Source organism: Pinus tabuliformis, chromosome X, assembly GCF_031772625.1.
Source record: "Pinus tabuliformis cultivar Carrire ecotype Pingquan chromosome X, CPIR1, whole genome shotgun sequence".
Lineage (NCBI taxonomy): Eukaryota > Viridiplantae > Streptophyta > Pinopsida > Pinales > Pinaceae > Pinus > Pinus tabuliformis.
The window spans coordinates 922,191,971-922,214,015 of record NC_142308.1 but is presented as its reverse complement, the minus strand read 5'-3'; the positions used below and the strand labels follow the sequence as shown (position 1 = coordinate 922,214,015).

At 39.2% G+C, this 22,045-nt stretch overlaps 1 protein-coding gene across 8 annotated transcripts in view; it reads right to left on the bottom strand.

The window, feature by feature from the left end:
• Positions 1-230: 230 nt before the first annotated feature.
• The window catches only part of ADA2B (ADA2 2B), a 133,161-nt gene continuing 111,346 nt past the window's right edge, over positions 231-22,045 (bottom strand). For 2 of the 8 annotated variants that reach the window (XM_089452933.1, XM_089452934.1), the window contains 2 exons: positions 1,195-1,381; positions 231-881 (listed from right to left, as the gene is read on the bottom strand). In XM_089452933.1, coding sequence (XP_089309059.1) covers positions 841-881; positions 1,195-1,381 — 228 coding nt within the window. In that variant the 3' untranslated portion in view covers positions 231-840. Of the gene's footprint in view, positions 882-1,031; positions 1,382-22,045 lie in introns of those variants that run through there. The other 6 variants (XM_089452929.1, XM_089452930.1, XM_089452931.1 and 3 more) reach the window with 5 other exon arrangements.

Sequence of the window (22,045 nt, the reverse complement as noted above, 5' to 3'; positions counted from 1 at the left end):
GAAAATCAATACTTGTGAAGTTCCTGAATCTGGAAATGGATTTTGCACGTCATCACAGACAAAATGTTGATCACAGAGATCTTTCACATATTGCAATCATTGGCGGAGCACGTTTCCAGAAATGAGAAATATATTTACTCAGGATTTAGGACATGAATCAGCGGAATTCTACTGACCTATAAATGATCAAATATACACGAAAAAAGACTTACCCTCTCCCTTACATTTTTTGTATCTTACTTGTGTCACCTCAGGTGCATTGTCATACACCACAAACAAGAATGAGAAATTATAGATACACTGGAGAAACAGTTACCTCGCATAATCTGTTTTGTGCGAAGAAGATTGTATTTTGATCGTATCTTAATCATGAGGTCTTCTTTGATTGCCCACACTTCACATTCTTTATAACTCAATGCAAAATGATAGACTCCCATGGGTATAGTAAACCAAAAAATACAAATGTTAAAATAACAACGATGTTGGATAAGGAGACTACATAAATTTCCAATGATCATAGTAGCCCTCATGCATAAAACTCACATCCACAAGACTTCATGATAAGAGGATTGCACCTTATCTAATTTAGAAACTAAAATCGCCGGAAAAATCTGTTGTGGATTCATTGGAAAAAACTAGCCCAATGGATTCACATCTAGTAATTTATTAGATATATCTCACCTACACTGAGCTTCAGAGCAACAAGATGGTAATGTGGGGCACTCAACATTTTCCTTTCCTTGGAAGTACCTCCTCTTAAGATTTCAACACCCCTTTGACTTCGCAATTTAGAAATAATGGACTATGCCTTCCAGTTTTCTGTTCATCACTGGGGTAATTTTACAAAAACAACAAATATTTCCTGATGTGCCCTTCCCCAGCTGAGAAAAGACAAAAGAGAACAGAGGATACTCAGTGTACTGCAGGAAGGTATCCCTAGAGGACCATGTTATCTGTTCCCCAAGAGCCTTAATATCCTACACTAACCTCAAAGGCAAAAGGAACGTAAATGGATTTTACTCAATCTGATCTGCTCAGAGTGTCAGCCAAACTTTTATAAATAGGCAAAATCCTCCAAACTTATCAATAATGACACAGCTCTATCACAATGACAAGACAAACAAATGCAGAAAAGATAGAAAGACATACAGAAAGATATATTATTAATGAATCAATGAGTGGCTTATTCCTCACCCTGAATCCAGCCCATTCTTGATAGTAAATCATACACTTTATCCACTTTGGCCTGATCAACTTTAAAAAAACGATATGCATCAGATCTTTTTACAGAAGAGCCTTGCAGACTCTCTAACATTAAAACTTCCTTCATTTTAAGATATTGAGCTGGTAGTAATCTATTCTGAGTGCAAAGTTCTCGTTCCTGCAAAAAGAACAATGTTTTCTAATGTCAAACATGTTAACCCACGTGTATAAAACTTACATTTTGATGAAAAAAAGATATTGAGAAAACACAAACAATTGTGATCCAATTAAACTAAGACGTTTGTGTTAAAAATAAAAATAAGTCGAAGAACAAAAGAATTATCAAAAATAAAAATAAAATTTGAAAGAAGACAGAATTGACTAATGAAAAATAGACCCAAAGCAAAAGTAGAACACGAGAAGATTCTGGATCATTTTGCACATTTTTGAGAACTGCTGGACTCTGACATCTATTAACACAGATTTCTGATTATATTTAACTTGTAATATTAAAAATAATGCTATCTGGGCCCTAGGATGGCAGGTGACAGGTGGATGCCGGGACAGAAGGGGCTGGGGTGCTTATCTACAAATTACACCACCTATAGACAAATAGACACTCAGTTTGCATGCGGCATTGAACTGCTACAAACAATGAAGTCAAACTCTTAGCAACCTACCAAGGCTTGAAAATCATACCTAAGAGTACCAGTAATGACATTAATAAATCGATGATTTCTGCCTGATCATCCAACCAACAATCATGAACCAGATGTCATGGCAAACGAAAGGGCCAGCTTATCTCGTGGCATATTGAAGGAAAGGTGCCACAATGGGACCTGTTACCCCTCCTTCCAGCGTGGATACTTAGTAAAATTTCCCACTTTTGTTTGAATTTTAATGCACAAAAATTTTCCACTTTTATTTGGATTTTAATGCACAAATACAAAAGGGAAACAGATGGTGGTTTATTATTTCCAAGCGGCTGGACAAACGCAAGGGCTATGTCCTCTATTCAGACAACATGGAAGCGATGATTTAAAGATGGTCGTGAAGGAGATGGAACCGCTTTTCAAAGCCCTTAAAACCACATCCCAGGTTTGGTAAGAATACTGCAATATCAAATCTGGACAACACGATATTTGTTTATGCACTCTGGAAGGTGCCGACACTTCTAAGGTCATTTGTACTCGAGGATGGAGGTCTCGCTATCGTCTTTGGAAATGCAGACTTGATGTTTCTGTGGTTACAGACAAAATCCTTCGCAGGACTGATTTCCGGGAAGGAAGATAAGCATTGAAAGGAGATTATGTTGCTGGGTGTAAACCGTACACACCCAGGTTACAGGAAGTGGTGGATGCTTGATAAGCTGGTCGTTTGCCAGATTGAACCATATGTGGGGTTTTTCCTGAATAAATGTGGCACATTCAATCCACTCGTGAACATGGTCAAGCATTTCTATTACACTATTTTTATTATAAGGTAGCTGTTGCACTAAATAGGCCTTCTTCAAAGTGGTTGTGGGGCATATTATTCGAAGGAAACAAGCATTGAAAGGATAAATTATTCTCAAGGATGATCCTTTTGATTGTGGGGCCCCATTGATCATTTGTAAAGATGGTTGGATAATGGAAGTATTCATCTCCCGAGGAGCTTAATGAAAATCTTCTTGGTGCCATTGGTATTTCAGGTTTGTTATGTGGTACATGTTTCGACTTAAAAGGATTTCTTTTCTTGGTTCTGTCTACAGTATTTTAAAGGGATAAATTTGTGGGTGATTCAAATCACCGCAGGACTTATTGCTAAGTTACCAAGATTCGGATACGGATCCGGATTCACTAGTTTTTTGAAAATCCAGGATCTGGATACGGCAAGGATACGCCAAGTACAAAAAAATTAAAATATAATAATATTTTTTAAATTTTAAAAAACAGTTTTAGAGTTCAAAAATCAAATCAAGATGACAATGGACATAGTGGTCTAGTGGACCGGTGGTTAGTTTATGGTATGGATGAAATTAGTCAATGAGTTTGGCCTTTGGTGTCCTTTCACAACTGGAAGTTAATCAACATGTGAAAGGAACTCGTTGGGTTCATAGAAGCATGATAGGAAGAACTTAAGAAGCGTGAAGACTATTGGTTTCACTGTGAGTATAAAAATTAAAAATTCAACAAATTAAAAATTTCCAAATGTGTATAGTGTGAATTGTTACTCAATACTATCTTATGCGGCCAAGTCGTATTCTTCTCTCTATTCTAACTTCTTCCATGTCGTATTCTTCTTTGTTCTTCCCTGTTGTGATTGTCGTATTCTTCTCTCTGTGTCGTTGACAGTCAGATTAAGACAATGAGGGTAAGCCAAAAAGAAAACCTAAATCTAACTTGAAATCTAATGTCCGAAAAATTTAACCCGCATTGCATATAACTTGAAATCCGTCGTCCAGAAAATTTAAACCACAATGGATACTTGAAATCCAGAAAATGAATGCGGGATCCGTTTCATATGTGCGGGATCTATTTCCAGTTTGAAAGATTTGTTTCCAGCCAACATAGAAACGCCACGTGTTGGTTCTTGGACAGATCTTGGCGGATCCGGATCCGGATCAGATACGTGGATCCTAGACGAAGGAGTGTCGAATCTGGTAACTTAGGCTTACTGTGATCAATCCATTGAGGGACAATGTTCATGTGAAAAGAGAGATCAGGGCACTAGACCTCATCTCGTCCATTATTGGCATAAAGTAATCATCGAGCTTCTTTGCTAGGCAAACCCTTCAGGAGGTTCCCTTAGTAAATGCTTGGTTTATTTAATTCCATAGTCAATCCTTGGGTTGAGGCCAATCCCTTTGAGGAATCCACTCTAGTGGGCACGTGACTTTGCAGTTTACCCTAAAACGCTGGGAAACTACCCATCTCTCTAGATACTACTTTCTCCTACCCAATCCATTATCCCAAGAAACTGACCTAAGGAGGATCATTCTTGTTGGTATCCTCTCGTCCTAACATTCCCTTGACTCCATCACCCTTGAACATCGCCATTGATCTTCACATCCCTCCATCGCCACTATTTTATTTTTTTCTTTTAGAAACCCAATTCATTTACTTGGGTTATACTTGTGACATCCCCTTGCTTCGTATTATTGATGCTTTGGTGAGGTTTAGGGGATCCCCCCTCCAAGCTAAAGGAGGGCAAGCCTAAAGAGGCAAGATAGGTTGTCGTGGTGACAGTGGTAACCTACCCAAGTTTCACTAAGATTATAAGATGTCATTTGGAGCTTTCATCACTTTAATGTATAATTTCAGCGGCAACAAGGCCACAATGAGATATATTTGTGTGCCATGACATGGCTACTTGAGCAACTATACATCGGTGAAGCAAGGGGAGTGGAATATCAAACACCCTCCTCCATCGTAACCCATCCTATCACATTAATGGAAAGGGGGGAATAGTTGAAGTCCCTCCATCTTATCTCCTCCTTCACACATGAGGCTACAAGGGGCCTCCACTCTCCATCATCGTTCCTCTAAGTTCAAGTGAGCAGATGCCTATCCATTTCTCCTTTCCCCCGACACTTTATATCAGTATCTATAGGCACTTGCCTTCCCCTCCCTTGTGCATAAATTGGTTCCCCCTATCCACACTCCTATTGACCCCCATCCATCTAGTGTTGACCTTCTCATTTCTTGTTAAGCAACTTGGGCAGTCTCGATCCCTCCAACAAAATGGATTCTCCTCATTTTAAGTGCAAAGTGAAGACTTAAATAGAAGCACTTCAGACAACAACTAGCAAGAGCAACTAGACAAAATTAGCATTAGAGGAAAGGGTTCAAGATCAATCAACAAGTTCAGTCCTAGATCTAACATCTCTCACTCCCGAAGTGCACTCCGGCTGCAATCACTTAGGGAGTGACCCTGAGAACACGCTCTTGAATCACTCTCGTTTGGGAACAATTTTTGGAAGCACGCTCCCGCGAAAGAAAAAAAAAATACTCCCTAGCTTTTCTTCGCAAAAAAAATCCATGACAAAGTATGCAACAAAGCTGGTGAGAAAGAAAAGTGTTAGAACAACAAATTTTACATGCTCCCATTGTAAAACAACCTACACTAGTTCATATACTTGTGTAAGAAAGCATCTCTACAAGATTATGCCATGTGATGAAAATAAGACTGTATGGGTCAAAACTTGTAATCAAGTGCTAGCAAAAGATAGGAATAGATACTAAATAATACCCAGACACAATACAATTCCCTCATACAAATAGAGGGTTTCCTTCTAGGACAAAAAACCCTAACTTAACATATATTCTACTGTCAGATCTTCCACCTAATAAACTATCCATATTTACTACAAAATTAAAATATTTTACAAGGTTATTTTTCTCAAAATTTTCCTTTCAAGGGTGCTGCCCCCAAACCCCTGCCAGGGGGCGCTCAAAGGTTGTTGTTGCCCCCACCCCCCTGGACTGGTGAAATTCATATATAAAGTGAATTTCTTATCATGGTAGTTACTTGTGATTATTTATATATGTGTTTTTCCAATCAGTTTTAACTTCATTCATTATATCATCACGTAATTACACAAGTACAATGCATAAATAGGCAAGAGACACAAAAATTAGGCTCCAAGCTAGGGCAAAAACCCACAAGGGGAAAAGTTGTCAATATTTTCCTTATAGCTTCTTCATCAACAAGAGAAATCCAAGTCACCACTAGCAGGTCCAATTGCCAAGTCAACCTCCATCAACACTCAACATGAAGGCTGTCCATATGTCACAAAAGATAGATGCCTTAAGTAGCTTGCATATCATAGAGAACCAATCCTTGAACTAACTCGCATCATCAAAAAAAAAAGTCGTTAAAAAGTTCAAATTCTTACAGAAATACTGCCACAAGAAGCCCGAATGGTTCACAAATATACAGTCACAAGAAGCTCACATTGTCCACAAAGTAATAGTCACAAGAAGCTCCCACTTGTCACATAGTCACGGCCATAGGAAGCTTGCACTTGTCACAGATTCATAGCCACAAGAAGCTCGTATTTGTCACAGAATCATAACCACAAGAAACTCGTATTTGTCACAAAGTCATAGCCACAAGAAGCTCGCATTTACAGAGAAAGATACATCACAGAAGTTCATCCTTTTTGTGCTTGAGAAACCATGCTACAGGTAGCTCACATATATGCCTCAGGATCCAGATTACTTTGCCACAGAAGATCACCGAATTGTTTCCAAAATGATGGAGGGTAGGTGCCAATATATAGTTGTTTCTATGTGTGAAGAGACACAACTCTTAGGCAGGCCAACTTCTCATCCTGGAGGGCCAACTTTGCAATTTGGACGAATAAAAGATATTTACAAAAAATTCAAATTTTCTTCGTTTTGTACGGTCACGAAGAACATGCCCTTTTGACTTTTCTTTTGACCAAAATAAAGCATGAAGAACATGCTTTATAATAAAAATAATAATAATGATTTTTTTGTTTTTGTTTTTACATTGATACAAGTACAATAATTATGAAGACTGGACCTAGTTACAATTTCAACACTCCCTCTTAACTAAGGAGTCATTCATAATGACTTATCATGATATTATCAAGTTGAGACCTTTTATAAGAAAGGATTCGGATTGATAAGCATCATCATAACCAACATTGCCAAAATAGCAAGGCCCTGATTAACAAGTTCTATTTCTCCACTAGATCAGAACAAAATGTTGGGAGGCATAAATTTGGATACCACTGCCTCTCAAGGCACATACCCCATCCAGATGTTCACCATGTATGCCCTCACAAGACAATTCTTAACTTGGATACTCATCCTCAAAGAATATCAGTCCTCGAGACTATTCTTATCTTGGATACAAACCCTTAAAAGAATATCAGTCCCAGATGCTTATACAATCCACCATTCTCCTTACCAATGCCTTCACTAAGCGTACGGTTGTTAGTCTTGGCCATAGTTCATGACACATGGAGAATACGATGTCCACCCTCACTGCCTCTCAACCAGGGAGGAGATCCGCATTCTCTCTCAACAAGGAGAAATAACCACAAGCCTAAGCTTGTCAAAAATACTCATCAATGTATCAGCCACTTGTTCTTCCATGGAGATCTGTTGTAGCTTCTTGGCTCCTATCTGCATCACATCATAATTAGCTTCGACCTTCCTAGTTCTTTGACAATCTCCAGGTAGCTTTGAATCCAATATGTCATCAAGTAGTTCATCAAACACCTTATGGAGACAAACTTCTTCTCAGCTGATTGCACAATCCTTCACATCTTCTTCCTTTGTAACAGAATTTTGCTTTCACGTTTTCCAAGAAATCATATCAACTTCCAATCATCAGTAGTATCTCTATGTCAATCAATGTGTTCCTCATCCTAACTGAAGTCTAACTCATGAGCTTGCACTCATACTGTGAGAAAGACAAATCAAGGTCTTCATTGGCTAAGGCACAAGCCAAAAGACCTTAATTTACTACATTGTCAACACTCCCTCTTAGCAAGGAAGGTACTTCTGGAAGAACATCCTCCACTTGGATCTGTCTCCAACACCACCACATTATCCATTGTTGTAGTTGCTCCCTCTGAATTAGAAGACTTCCTTGCTTCCTACTACAGAATCTGGTTTGAAGACATGTTCTTTCCAACCATGCTCCTATGATCCACCTTGTACACCCCATTTGAGCCTACTACCGATTTTCTCTTTGGCTTTGAGTCTTTCAACTTAGTCATCAGTGCCATATACACGGTGTACCTCTATGGTTGCTTACATTGCCGAAACACAGAGCTAGGAGTCTCAACTCGCTCTTAGGCCTCCTGATTGGCCCACTTCGCTCTCCTCCTCCTTATGCTGGGAGTCACTGAGTGAGTGGCTACTTCCACTCGTTCTAGTCTCTTCTCCTCACCATCTTGCTGGTCAGCCCACTTGCCAACTAGCCAATACTCAAACTATGATATTGGTTGAGGCTCCTTCTTGGTAGCTCTAACCTACTATCGCTCCAGGAACTCCCTCAGATCTCTGCTCTCCTCAACCCTCATGTCTCTACCTTGGGCAATTCCCGCCTTGCTGCTCAAGGTTGCGCCTGTCTCAACCTGTAGCAAGTACAGATTCTTCATCCTCACACCTATCTGCTTCTTACATCCAGAAGCTAAGTGCTTGAGGTAAGCCTTACCTTTGTTGAAGATGACATCATAACCCTTGTCCTCAAGGGTAGCTACTGAAACAAGGTTCTTCTTCAACCCTGGAACATAGAGGACATCTCTGAGATGGAGAGAGCTACCTAACTCCCTTTCAAAACTAGCATTACCAACTCCCTTAGTTACATGCTTGACATCATATCCTAGCTCAATCTAAAACTGCATGTCCTTCTCCTTTAGATGGCTGAAATACTCCTTGTTCCCGGTCATATGGAAGGATGCTCCTAAATCAATATACCATACATTGTTATCTATTGAGCTTTCCATGCAAGCTATCAATGAGAAATATTTCTCGAACTGAGAAGAAAATGCATCTACCTCAGCTGATGCAGCCACATGATCCTTACTGGACTCCTTCCGATTAGGACACTTAGTGGCATAGTGTCCGAACTCATGGCAATGGAAGCACTTGATCTTGCTCAGATCCTTCTTCTTCTTCTCGCCCTTCTGACTAGACTCAACCTCTCCTTGGCCCTTCTTGCCCTTGGCTTTGCTACCTTTGCCTGCCAAGGCAAAGTTCTCCTCGTCCTCTGTCGGAGCTGATCTCCCAGCTCTCGTCCCTCTTCATATTTCTTCTTCAACGTAGTCACTCCATAGCCTTTCCCAATTGGGAATATTCTCTCTACCACTTACTGCATCCTGGAAACTATCCCAAGACTTATGAAGTCCCAGAAGCGCAAGACTCATAAGGTCATTGTTAAGGTCCAACCCTAACCCCCTTATTTATGTAATAGGGTCAAGTCATAATTATAGTTAAGTAAAGAGTCAATAAAGCCCATATTAATAATTGTAAGTGGTTGACCTGCATTTAAAGAAGGGACCACAGTTAGTTGCAAATGGGCCATGGTATTAGATAGATGGTATTAATAAGAACCATGGTATTGACCCATGGTATTGCATGTACGAATCCTATATAAAGGATAGAGACTCCCCTCGAGGAGCATCGTGTCTTATTTTGTAATTGAGCCCAGCTCTATTGGAGGTTGCCCCCTCGAAGAGGCAAGTGAACATTGCTTTCCTTTCTGAATAATAAAATACTTGTTGTTATTTCTTATTGTTCTGTGTTCTGGGTATATTTCTTCGCATATTTGGTATTCTGGTATCTTCTCACAGGTCAAGAGCATAACAAGTGGTATCAGAGCACTTTCCAAGGCCGATGGGATCTCATTTTTAGCAACAACAAAAAAAAATTGGCTAGAAACGTGTTTTGGCGTCTTTAAACCACGAGATCTGTCGATGAGTGCATAAACCTGTGGATTTGGGGAGGCATGCACGCAGGAAATACAAGAGGTGGTCACGCTTGTTGAACTCCCTTGTAACCCCTATGGGTACCCCTTCGAGTAGTAACGCATTAGACAGAACCGCGCATGGACTGTCTTCCAAGTACCCTCTGGGTATATCGGAAGCCCCCTAGGCTCTCTTGAAACCTCGCCATAGATAAATCGTCGGCCGTCTTGCTGCTACAGTACACCGAGAACAACACTCGGGGAGATTACTCGTGCATACGATAGGGTAGTCGGGTTGTACGGCTAAGGGTACGGTTGATCCTCCTTGGTTAGTGCCATGAAAGATTGGGCTGAGTACTACTGTCAGACCCTTATGTATATTGCGATCTGTAGCACTTGACACTCCTTGAGACCATAGTTCCCTTGTCTCTCTCTAGATCACACATCATCTTTGCCAGATCAAATCTAGCAGGTGGGGTTCTGTCGTAGCCGCAACAATCAGTTCCGCCATTCAGATCTCTCAGATCCACCATTCAAATCTATCAGATCCGCCAATCAGATCTATCAAATCCGCCATTCAGATCTAGCTGTTTGGGTTTTGTAGCAGTCGCCACAATCAGATCCACCATTCAGATCTAGCAGCAGGGGTTCGATCACTGCCACATTCCTACTCATACTCTGCAGTTGAGGGTTAGCCGATAGATCAGACTATTTGTGTGGGCCCCTATACCTGGGCGTGATTCTCGCAGGACATTGGGCAGAATTGACTTTTCTGGGATTCGGCTACTGCAGTATTCCTAAGCGAGGAGTAAAACTCCTTTCGGAGTAATAAAAATAAATAAATAAAAAATCTGAGACCCTCCCGGGACGCTTATAGGAGCCCATAAGAATCAGGTCGACGAGCTGAGCAAGGTGGAACCATTCACTTGTTAGCATAAAAAAATTCGGGTGGTCCCAAATTTTTTTTTGCAGTAAAGATAAGTGCATCAGATCGGTGCATGGTACAAACCAGAGCTCAAGCTATGGCCAATCAAAAGATCAACACCATTGAACAAAAGTTGGACGCATTACTGACGACAATCAAGACCTTCGTTGACACAATCACAAAGGGCAAGTCAGAGGAACAATCGGAAGCATATGCTTTCAATGAAAACATTGAAGGCGTGTCTAGCCATTCTCTTTACCTCTTTGGCAACCACCAACAGTCCCAGCGGCGACCACCCAAGCTGGACATGTATAAATTTGATGGCCCTCATTCGGCCACATGGCTAGCACAAATGGAGCAATATTTCACATTGAATCACATCTAAGATGATGCGACTCAGCTAAGTGTGGGTAGCATGTACTTGGACAACGAAAGATGGCAATGGTGGCAATGGCATCAATGTTGCTATGGAAGGCCCGTGACTTGGCAGGTATTCACAAAAGCCCTTACGGATTGCTTCGACCATGAATCTAATTTTTTGGGTCGTCTTACTAAGCTCCGACAGACAAGAACAGTGCAAGAATATATTACAGCCTTTGAAGCCTTAGCCTTCCGCACAGGAGGTCTACGAGATGATTTCTACTTGGAATGTTTTGTCAGCGGTCTCAAAGAAGCCATACAAGCCCACGTCCGACTACAACACCCAATCTCATGGCTCGATGCTTGCAAGATAGCTCGTGAAGTAGAACGCGCGTTAGCGGCTCAGTCGAATCGTCCAAATTTCTTAGCCAAGGGTCGCCCCACCCAGGCTCCAAGCACTACCCAAACACTTAAGGTTCAAAAGGTGTCACTAGCGGAAATGGTGGAAAGAAGAAAGCAAGGATTGTGTTACTACTGTGATGAGAAATACTCCCCGGGGCATAAAATGCAAGGAACCCAAATTCTTTCATATTGATGCTACTGATCACAGTTCATCGGAGGAAGCGCCACCATTTGAGGAACTAGAGGAGGAAGATGAGGACAACCAGCTGGACAATGCGCTCCCAGCTACACCTGATGAACCAGTTATCTTGCTTCATGCTTTGGCAAGGATTTCTTCTCCCCAAACTCTCAAAATTAGAGGTTTTATTAAGCATCGCCCTGTCGTAGTCTTGATTGATAGTGGCAGTACACATAAATTTATCCATCAAAGAGTCGCTAAAGCAGTGCATTGTTTTGTCAGAGCAGTCTCTAATTTCCAGGGCCAAATTGCTGATGGGGGGGCAATGAAATGTGAAGGCCGCTATGAAAATGTCAAACTTCAAATGGGGGATTATCAACTAAAGACCCACATGTTTGCCACACACATGGGAGGGTGTGACATTGTCTTGGGTGTTGAATGGCTCCGCACACTCAGCCCAATCACAATGGATTTCTAGGAGTTATATATGAGCTTTAAGCAGAACAACCACACACATACCCTTCGAGGACTCCAAGCAGGTGCTCCCTCTATCATCAACTCGCTTAGGATGGAAAAATTATTAAAAAGGGCCACCATGGAGTTATAGCCCAATTTAATGCCATCCAGGCCTTCTAACCCACTTCTCTTCATATTCATCCTGAAATGCAATAGATCTTAAACAACCATCTGCCGGTCTTTAACAAGCCTCATGAGCTTCCACCCTCGAGAGGGGAACACGATCATATAGCATTACTTTGGTCCCAGGGGCCCAACCACCAAATGTGCGCCCATATAGATATTTGTTGGCCCAAAAGATTGAAATTGAAAAAATCATCAAGGAACTCTTGGAAGCAGGCATCATTTGTCCTAGCATTAGTCCTTATTCATCGCCTGTGGTCATGGTGCTCAAGAAAGATGGGGAATGGCGTATGTGTCCAGACTTCGGGGCCCTCAACAAGCTGACAGTCAAAGATAAATTTCCCATCCCGGTTGTCAATGATTTGGTGGATGAACTAAATGGGGCTCAATTCTTTACTAAGCTCGACCTTTGCTCGGGCTATCACCAAATTCGCATGAAAGAAGTAGACATTCCAAAGACTGCTTTCCGAACTCATGAAGGCCATTATGAATTCTTGGTCATGTCATTTGGCCTTTGTAATGCCCCATCCACTTTTCAGAGCCCCATGAACCACCTGATATGGGTATAATTTATGGGTACAGTGGTTAATACATAAATTATACAGTGGTATAATTTATGTATTTAAAAACCTAGGTAAGCCTATTATATTGGCAATGATTTTTATCCTAGGAGGTTTTTTGTCTCATTGATACATATGTGTTTCTAAACACAGATGATCGGTAGAGTTTTTCCCTCCAACCTCACCCCAAAGCTAGGTTGGAATTTATCGTCAAGGTCTTAGGTGAGTCCTAGTGTTCTAGTCGAGTCTTTTGTAAAAGTGATTTGGGAATAATTTAAGTTAATTGACTAAATTATTTTATTACAAATCACTTCGTCTACTAGATCATACTAAGTCACAAAATTGGGTAATATATTGAGGATCTATAATGATGGGTGTTCCCCCTTTGAGGGTTGATAATGTAGTATCTTGATGTAAAAAATATTTTGGTGCATGGTCCCTCATATTTAGACACCATGGCTAAAACATTAGAGAGTGAAAAATTTATTAATCCCCTCAAGTGTCATTTAATTAAATTTTCTGGCAAAAATAATTAAAATCCTAAGGCAAAAATTTAATTAATTAGAGTCAAAATTAAAATCCTAGAGAAATTAAATTCTCCAAGTGGAAAAATTCGTGGGTCCTAAAGAAATATTGGACCCTTGGGCCTTGGTGGTTAGGTCAAAGTCAATTTTTTGAGGAAAGTAGCTCAAAATTAATTATTTTGAGCTTGTTGACCTAGGCTGTCATTGATGTCAATATGGCAATATTCTAGATACTAGATGATGATATGAAGCGAAGGGGAAGCAGAGCAGATCCATGAAGAGACGGGAGCAAGGCCATCAGGATAGCCGAGCCATAAGCAAAAGTCTGTTAATGGAGAATTAACAAAGGAGGCATATCAAAGCATATTGCAGAATATCATAGCAAACAGAGGAGGTCTCTTTGAAAGACATTGCCAAGCTAGAGGAGCCACATTGGAGCAAGAGAAGCCACATCGAAGGAGCATTGCATGTAATACATGCCCAAGAAGAACCAATGGCAAGAAGTCATCAAAAGAGGAGTCAACATGCCAGAGGAGGCAAAACAGAGCTATCGGAGCTACAGGAGAAGCCATATATATATGCCAAAGAAGAACATACAGGAGGAGCAAAACAGAGCTATCGGGGAGCATATCGGAGAAGCAAAGAGCAAACAGAGCTATCAGAGAGCTATCAGAGGCCATATATGCATGCAAATACAGGCGGAGCAGCATATATCATATAAATATGCATTTACACTATAGGAGGCTGAAGAGTTAAAGGAGGCAAAAACATATATATATAGGCTATATACACTATCGGCGACAAAAACCTATACATATATGCAAATACACTATCAGAGCGGAAAGGCAGAGCTTATATATATGTGCGCAATATACACTATCGGAGGCAAAGTGTACATATACAGCAGAATACACTATCGGAGGCGAAAATCACATATATATCGAAAACTTATGCATAAAGGCAATTTGCACTATCGGAGGCGGAAAACACAGTTATATCAATATACACTATTGGAGCGGGCATATATATATATATATCGACGACAGTGAAATCGGCGGTTCGGTTATGTGCCATCACCCCAAACCCCCAACAGCGACATATACATGCGGACCCGCTGCAACATTGTGCTATGGTTTAATGCAATATCGCATCCGCCCATCGCAATAATGCCCAAAGGGCTGTCCTCCGCAAAGCGCCGATTGCAATTGCAAGACCGGACCCGATGCAACATTATAGTTGGGCTTAATACGATATCGCATCTGCCATATCGCAAGTGTGTAAGGCCTTGCCACGGATCCGATGGAGTTATCAACTACTGCTTAATATAATATCACGTCCAGTGGAGAATCGGCCATCGGCCATCAGCGATGTCATGAGCGCGACTGCCGATTGCGATTGCACATCGGATCCGATGCGGTTATAGACTCAGGTGAATTAAATTTGAAGTCTGCCCTTAAGCGGTTCGGTCGTGTTTTTTCATATAACTCTGTGTATTCAATTTTTTGTATTGCGCGGGGTTTTAAGGCCAAAGATGCATATAAAACGCACCTGATAGTTAATGAGGCCTGAACGATAGTTCAGTGGGCTGAATCATGGCGATCGCGAATGCGATTTAAACGTGGCATGTCTGTTAAACGATAAAGTCCTATGTATGAACGATATTAAAAGGAAAAAAGGGGCTCTCTCTGATAACTGTTAATAAGCATCATTTCCTCTGTAATACACCCGGCTCTTCTGTATTAACGTGTCTGTGAAGCAGTGGCTAATCTGAACAGGCAGAGGAAACTACAGCGCCCAAGAAGGGGAGCCGAAGGATCAAGCGAGATAGAAGAAACCACAGCGACTGAGAAGGAAGCCAAAGAGCCAACGGAAAAGAGAAAACCGATAGTCGGAGGAATCAAGAGTATATACAACAACAAAAACAGAGAACAAGTGGAAAAAAGGCGATGTAGTTGTTGTGTTGTTGAAACAGTTAAGGAAACAGAGGCAGTAGCAGCGGGTCCAGCAGAACAAAAAAAGGGCCGAAGGACCAACAGGACAGGAGACAGTCGAAGGGTAGATGTAGCCAGCAGAGAAACACTCATGCTGAAGCATTCACTGTGACAATAAGAACATATGCTTGAACAGAAAGCTAGTTCTTATGCAGAGTCTAATACAGCTGACAGTGGACTCATTAAAGCTGTGTGGAGACATTATCAGAGGTCATGAAGGCTATTGGAGACTCTGTGTGAGCAGTATGAAGAGTTGTAAAGACTCCTTCATAAGAAGACTAGTTGTCATTGATGGTGTAGCATGGAGACTACAGTGAAGCTATAAACAAACAGAACTCAGTAAAGAAGAGTTCTGAGAGCAGAACATTACTATCAAATATGCCTTGACAAGATTGGGTTGGGACCCTTGGGGTTGATGCCTCAGAAGTAAGAAGGATTGGAGTCCTTGGGCTTGGTGCCTCAGAAGTAAGAAAGATAGGTGTCCTTGGAACTAGTGTCTCAGGAACTAGAAGGATTGAATTCCTTGGGAGTTGGTGCTCCTAAGTCCAAGATTGGTGCCTTAGCGAAATAGAGTTGGAGCTCTGGAGGATGGAGCCTCACAAAAGTCCAAGTTGGTGCTTGGCAACTGATTGCAACCACTTATATACTGTATCTATTTTACTGCAAAGATTATATTAATAAAAGCATTTATTCTTGTTGTTCATCTTGTGTTCTGAATATAATTGTTTTAACTGGCAAAACAAAAGTCGGAAAAAGAAATACTAATTCACCCCCCCTCTCAGTATTTCCAACAGAGCTAATAAAAAATGGATTAAATGAGAAATTCGAAAATTCCTCAAAAATAAAGATTTTCGACGATGGAGATTAAAAGATGATCAAACATCTATCAACGATCGAGATTATTTTGATGGGGACCAAACCAACTAACCATTATTTTCCACTTGGAGGATTTATCTATAAATTAGAAGCCATTTGCTTCTCAAGGCATCCAATCTTTGGATTGTGTACTAACTCTCAAAGCTCTCTTGTAATTTTTCTGCAATAATAATAATGCAAAAGTCTTTGGATTTTTCATTGATGGTGGTGTTTCTCTCCTATGTCTTATGGTAATACTGCTCCTAATGCTCTATTGAATAATATTTTAGAAGTTGATCATTAGTCTTTGTGGAATAGCCTATTGCACAGATATCTTGCATTGAGTATTGGATCTAAGATAGCATTTTAATTTAATTGAGTTAGCAGGTATCTCTAATTCTTGAAGATTATATTGTTATTTTATGTCTCTATTGATCTAACAACTTGATCTTGAGTGTGCAAAGATTTTTTTATATTCGAAAACTTGGGTGTGAGGCGAAGTCCTCAGTTGTCTTCATAAGATTTGAAGAGCCTTCCTGATTGGATCCCAAGACTTATCTAACGAAGACTTTCTTGCAGGGTTTCTTGGCCAGTGCCTCATTTAAACTCATTTATATCTTAAAATATTTTATATATGGTGCTTCAATTGATAGATTTTCTAATAAAAGAGCTTTTAGTTAAGGATCAAGGATTGGAGTTGGACTCATAATCCTTTGATCCATCACTAGAAATTTGTAAATAATTCCTTTATTTGTAAATATTTTCTTTAAACCTTATATATACTTTCCATTTTGTATATAAGATTTGGAGCTTCAAAACGAATTTTCTAGGCTCCCTAAATCATAAATGAATAAATAAATAAAATTTGCAAAAAAAAAAAAACCATCTAGAAAATATCATTTGCATTTGTGTCAAAGCCATGAGGGATTAAGGAATTTTTCTCCTCACATTCAATGTTATTTTTAAAGGGAATTTCGATCTTAAATAAATCTTTATTTTCCAAACAGTTTTATACATTGATTTTTTTAAGGCAGCATCCATGAAGTTTCTAGCCAATTTTATTTAAATTTTACTAATCTGTTTGTGCAGACTGAGAGGATTTTGTTTAACTGAAAGCCGCAAGCATTTTTTAAGGCTTGTTCTTATTTGCTAATTTTCTAGTGAAGGTCGAAAACATTTATGAAGCAAAATCTTATCCCAAGCAAAGGTTGAGAGATTTGATTTTCCTCTGGTTGCAAAAATCAATTAAATTCTAGGAGGTTTTCTAGAAGAAAAATCTAAGTCTTTTGAGCAAAAAAATCAAAAAGAATTACGAGGCCATTGACAAAATTTCTTCAATCCTGAGCGAAATCCCACAATGGATCGATTTTCTAGAAAGTTGTCTTCATATTTCTGACCCTGTACGGAATTCCCTTGATGTCTTTGCAATGACAACCGATTTTCCAAGGGTGCTTTCTCTCCTTGGTTGCAGGCCCTAAGCAGTTGATCTCTTCATCATATTTTTCCTTGGACCAAAAACAAAAATTAAATTCTTCTAAAGGGTCTCTTGCTAATCGACCTAAATTTGCAGTCGTCCCCTTTTCCTTTGAGCAGGATCAATTCCCCTTTCTTGAGGTCGTCTTCATTTCTGATCCCTTTCTCTTCAGAGACGTGAGCAAAAGCCTCTGAAATGGCTGAGTGGAAATCACTTGGAAGCCAATAATTAAATTTTTGAGGCTGTAAGGTTTTCTTTTAACTTGGAGCTTGAACGTCAAACTTTTTAAAGCTGATTTTTCTTTGGTAAGGTCGATTTCCTTTTTGGGGAAAAAATCATATATTATAAAGTTTATAAACAATTATAAATTTTTCCTCATTTTAATTGTTAGGGGATGTGACACTATTTTTCAATGTTCCACGGGGACTCGCCCCCCCCCCCCTTAGAGGTCTAGTTTCCTCGCTCCCCCGCGCTCCGGGGACTTGGGGACGAGTAGGGGACGTTTCCCCACGCTCCCAAAATGGAGGAAACTCAGGGGGACGTGCCAGGGAAACGTTTCCCTTCCCTGAGGGGACGTTTCCCCACGCTCCCAAAAAAATGGCCTTGCTTATAGTTTATGATTTAATAGACCTAAAGTGGTACAAAGCTACTCATGTTCTATATGGGGATAACGTCTTGTGCTGTCTTTTGGTTTCAACAAGCGTTATTTTAGAGGGTCAGTATCATGGAAATTTGTTGGACCATATAGCACGTACATGAATTTTCCCTTTTAAAACTTCTCCTTTTTTTCTCAAGTGATGGCTAGATTACAGTGGGGAGATAACTGGAGTGACAGGCAAAGAATATGAGACATTCAGTTTGTGTTTTTAATTTGCATGACATTTGACATACAAACTATGGAAGCAGCACCTATGTCATGTGGGAAATAATTGGGTGGACTATAGACTAACATGCGTTTACTGCAAGCATGACAAAATACTATGGGCAGCAAGAAATCTCAGGAACTGTTGTTATATATGAATTTATACAGTTACAAAATTTACACAGACCACAGTTGCTCAGCTTGAATTCTCAGGTCTGAAAATTATTTTCACCCCTGAAATACACTGCTCGTTTGAAGTTTGAACTGCATGGCATTGCTCTAATAAGGTAGACAAATTATCCATGCCATCGTTGGTCACCCAAGTTGGTTTGCAGATGGTCATCCTGCAGTCAATGTCATTTGATAGTAAACTGTCAAAAACTCTTTCATGTGATCTTCTCATCTCTCCTGGAACTAAAACTCTTCTTTCAGCATATGGTGTACTCTCTATATTATATATAATATAACAAACTTTCTAGCTGTTGGATCCAATACAGCTGGACAACCCATTGTAGTTGCCCCTTCTACTGCCAATGCAGTATTCCTGATCTGTTCATTTACCTTTTCACAGAATTCAGTGGCTACCTTATCAAGCTGAAGCTCTCCCTCTGTCTGACCAAAATATAAATTAGAATTTGACCAAGCTAAATTAGAATTTTAAATTTATTATTTTATATGATATTATAAATTTGGATAATGTCAAATGATATTCATATCAATGATCATGCTTTGCAGCTTTTCAATTCAAACCAAATTGTCATAGTGGACTCAATTAATAAATTATATTTTATATTTATAAATTTTTAAGACCCTGACGCTCCCCCACGTTTCCTAAAAAATGGTAGGGAGCTTTTGCATAGGCCGCTCCCGCGCCCCCTCGCTCCCTCGCCCCCTCGTCCCGGAACCTTGGTGGAACATTGCTATTTTTAAGGAAATTTGATTTGGTTTAATAGGGAATTTTTCATATAAAAATTAAATTTCTTTGGTAAAAAATTTTAATTTTATCCCTCGTTGCTATCCTGAAAAGGGCATATTTAAAATTTCATTTATTAATCCCTCTCAAAGTTTTAATACCCCTTCATTTGTCTAAAGGAGTTCTTTTGTAATTTTAATAAAATCATTTTCCAAAGGGTTCCGCCCTTGGTATCCCTATCTCTTGTCATAGTTTGATCCAACGTGCAATTGCTACTTATTTGATCTCTATTATCACTTGGTCTATTTTACATTTCAGTAGTTCATGTCTTTTTATCATATGTAAAGTGGTATAACTTAAGTCTTCTAATTAGCAATCTCAAATGCCATCTTTTGAAATGATTAATTGTGCTCAATAATTCATGCATTATAAGTGATATCATTTAATCATTTAAGGCACTTGTGTTATTTATCTAACACTTTGTTTCATTGAGTGACCTCTATTTGCTTCATTGTCATAAATTAAACTCACTTTGTACTTAAAGTTCTTTTAATCATAAGTGGATTAGTATTTCATTTCTTTGAAGCATAGTAATTAAGCCTCATTGAAGCCTTGTGTTAGCATTACACTAGAATTTGCATCATTCACCTAACTTGCATCTATCTTGGTCATATTGTTAAATTGTGAGCATATTTATTTCACTTGCAAAGTTATAATATTGCTCTTATACATTGTCATATTTTACTTGAGCATTTACTTTGAAGTGCAAGTTTCTTTCATTCCTACAAGTTATATTTATCAGCTCATGCTTTAATATTGTGCCATTTTCTTGTGCTAACATATTTTCTTGCAGCACTGCTTATTTAACAACTTGAAACTTTGCATATTTGTGCAAGTGATATAATATATTTTGAGCATTGTTCATTAGGCACTGGTCTATATCTGTTAATTTGCTATTGCCTCAATATATTTAATTGCTTCATCTTGTTAAGACATACTTTGCTCATTTAATTAACACACTTGCTAACTAATTCTAATTTAAGTTGCTTAGAGAGGTAGTGATCTTGCCCTGAGTCTCCTAGGACTTGTTGTTCCAACAAGTTTTCCCCTTGTCATCATCTTTAGGGACTACCCCCTTGACCTAAGCTAAGAGAAAGTCTAAATGGAGTGTGTTAGCACTCTATATTTCCTAACATTGTGAAAGAAATACAAAGGTAACTACAAAACCACTTTGGAAGCTGGGACCTAGCCCTGCCAACCTCAAAGAAGGATCTCTCTTTCAAATTTAGATTTGTTTATATTGAGATATTAGGCTAGTTGTGGAAGCTCAAGGGTTTTGGTTTTAGATTTGGTTTGGTTGTTTGGTTAAGAATGTAACAATACACCATTGGGTAATGGAGTTAATATACTTCAAATGGATTTATTTCAGCATTTACAGACAAGTCTAACAGAGCAAGGTAGGCAGATTTATTGGATCTTATATGTTTAATGAGATGGAAAAAAGAGAAATGATTAAGTATTCATTAAGCAGAGAGAAATTAAGAATTCTATTGCTTAACTTCAGTAGAAAACATTTATATTGTTTTAAGCCAGAACAGGGTGTTATTAAAACAAATCTTGAGCTTAATTTTCTTTGAGACAATAGAGAAAAGAAACACATATGAAAAACAAAGAAAACACAATAACAAAGAGAAGATCACTTCACCAAAAATCTGACACAGGAATCCTGAAAAAGCTTTTGTATTACTAAAATGTGTCCACTGGAACTCGGTGGAACAGCTTTACATCAATGGTCATTTCTTTTACATAAACATCAACCTCTATTACTTCGAATTATGAAGTACTTATAGGAAAATAATTACAAAATATCTTGATGTCAAAAGATCAAGACAGAATCCTAAAATATCTAAAACAGATTACATAAATAGTACAAAAATTTAGGAATTCAGAACTACTAGAGCTGTTGGCACTATTGTCGAGGAAGGTTGTTGATGACTAGTCCCAAAAAAGTGTTGTCTTACTGTCTAAGATAGAAAATGTTTCACTCAAGTAATTCACACAAGTGATCCCATCGATCTTCACTGGGGATAGAAAGTTTTATTAGCTTTCTATATGTTTCATCAACTTCGGTATATTTCTCAAAGGTGGGTCTATTGATGAAAATATGTTTAATCTCATGTTTGATGATGAGATCAAAATCTAAAGCCTCCAAGAAAGCTTTGCCTGTCATACTTCCTTTTACCCCTGCAAACTTGGATTTATCTTTGGAAATAGTGTAAAGCTTTTGATTGTAGTCACTGAAGTTGATTAACCTGTCATTCATGGCCACTAAACCTGGCAGACCTCTCTGATTCAGTAGATTAAACTTGGTATGAAATCTCTGGACAGCAGTTTCCAGAGTTTGGCATTTGTTCTCTAATTGAACCATCAGGTTTCTCTTCTACAAAACCTTCTTGATTTCTAAGATGGTTTCGGTCCTATCTTCAACCTTTAGCTCCTCTAGTCTTAGAATTTAAGATTTTGATCAATGTTGCTGCTTCAGTTGGCTTATCTCCCAATACTTGCCTTACTTGTTTTATCAATGTTTTCGACCTTTGCATCAACTCCTCCTGCTTGAAGATGATTTGGATTGATGGCCAAATCTCAGTTATAGCTGCATTGATATATGTCCATATGTTTTCTTTAACCTGTGCTACAATTTGAGCCATCACTGACTCACTCTCTAAAAACTC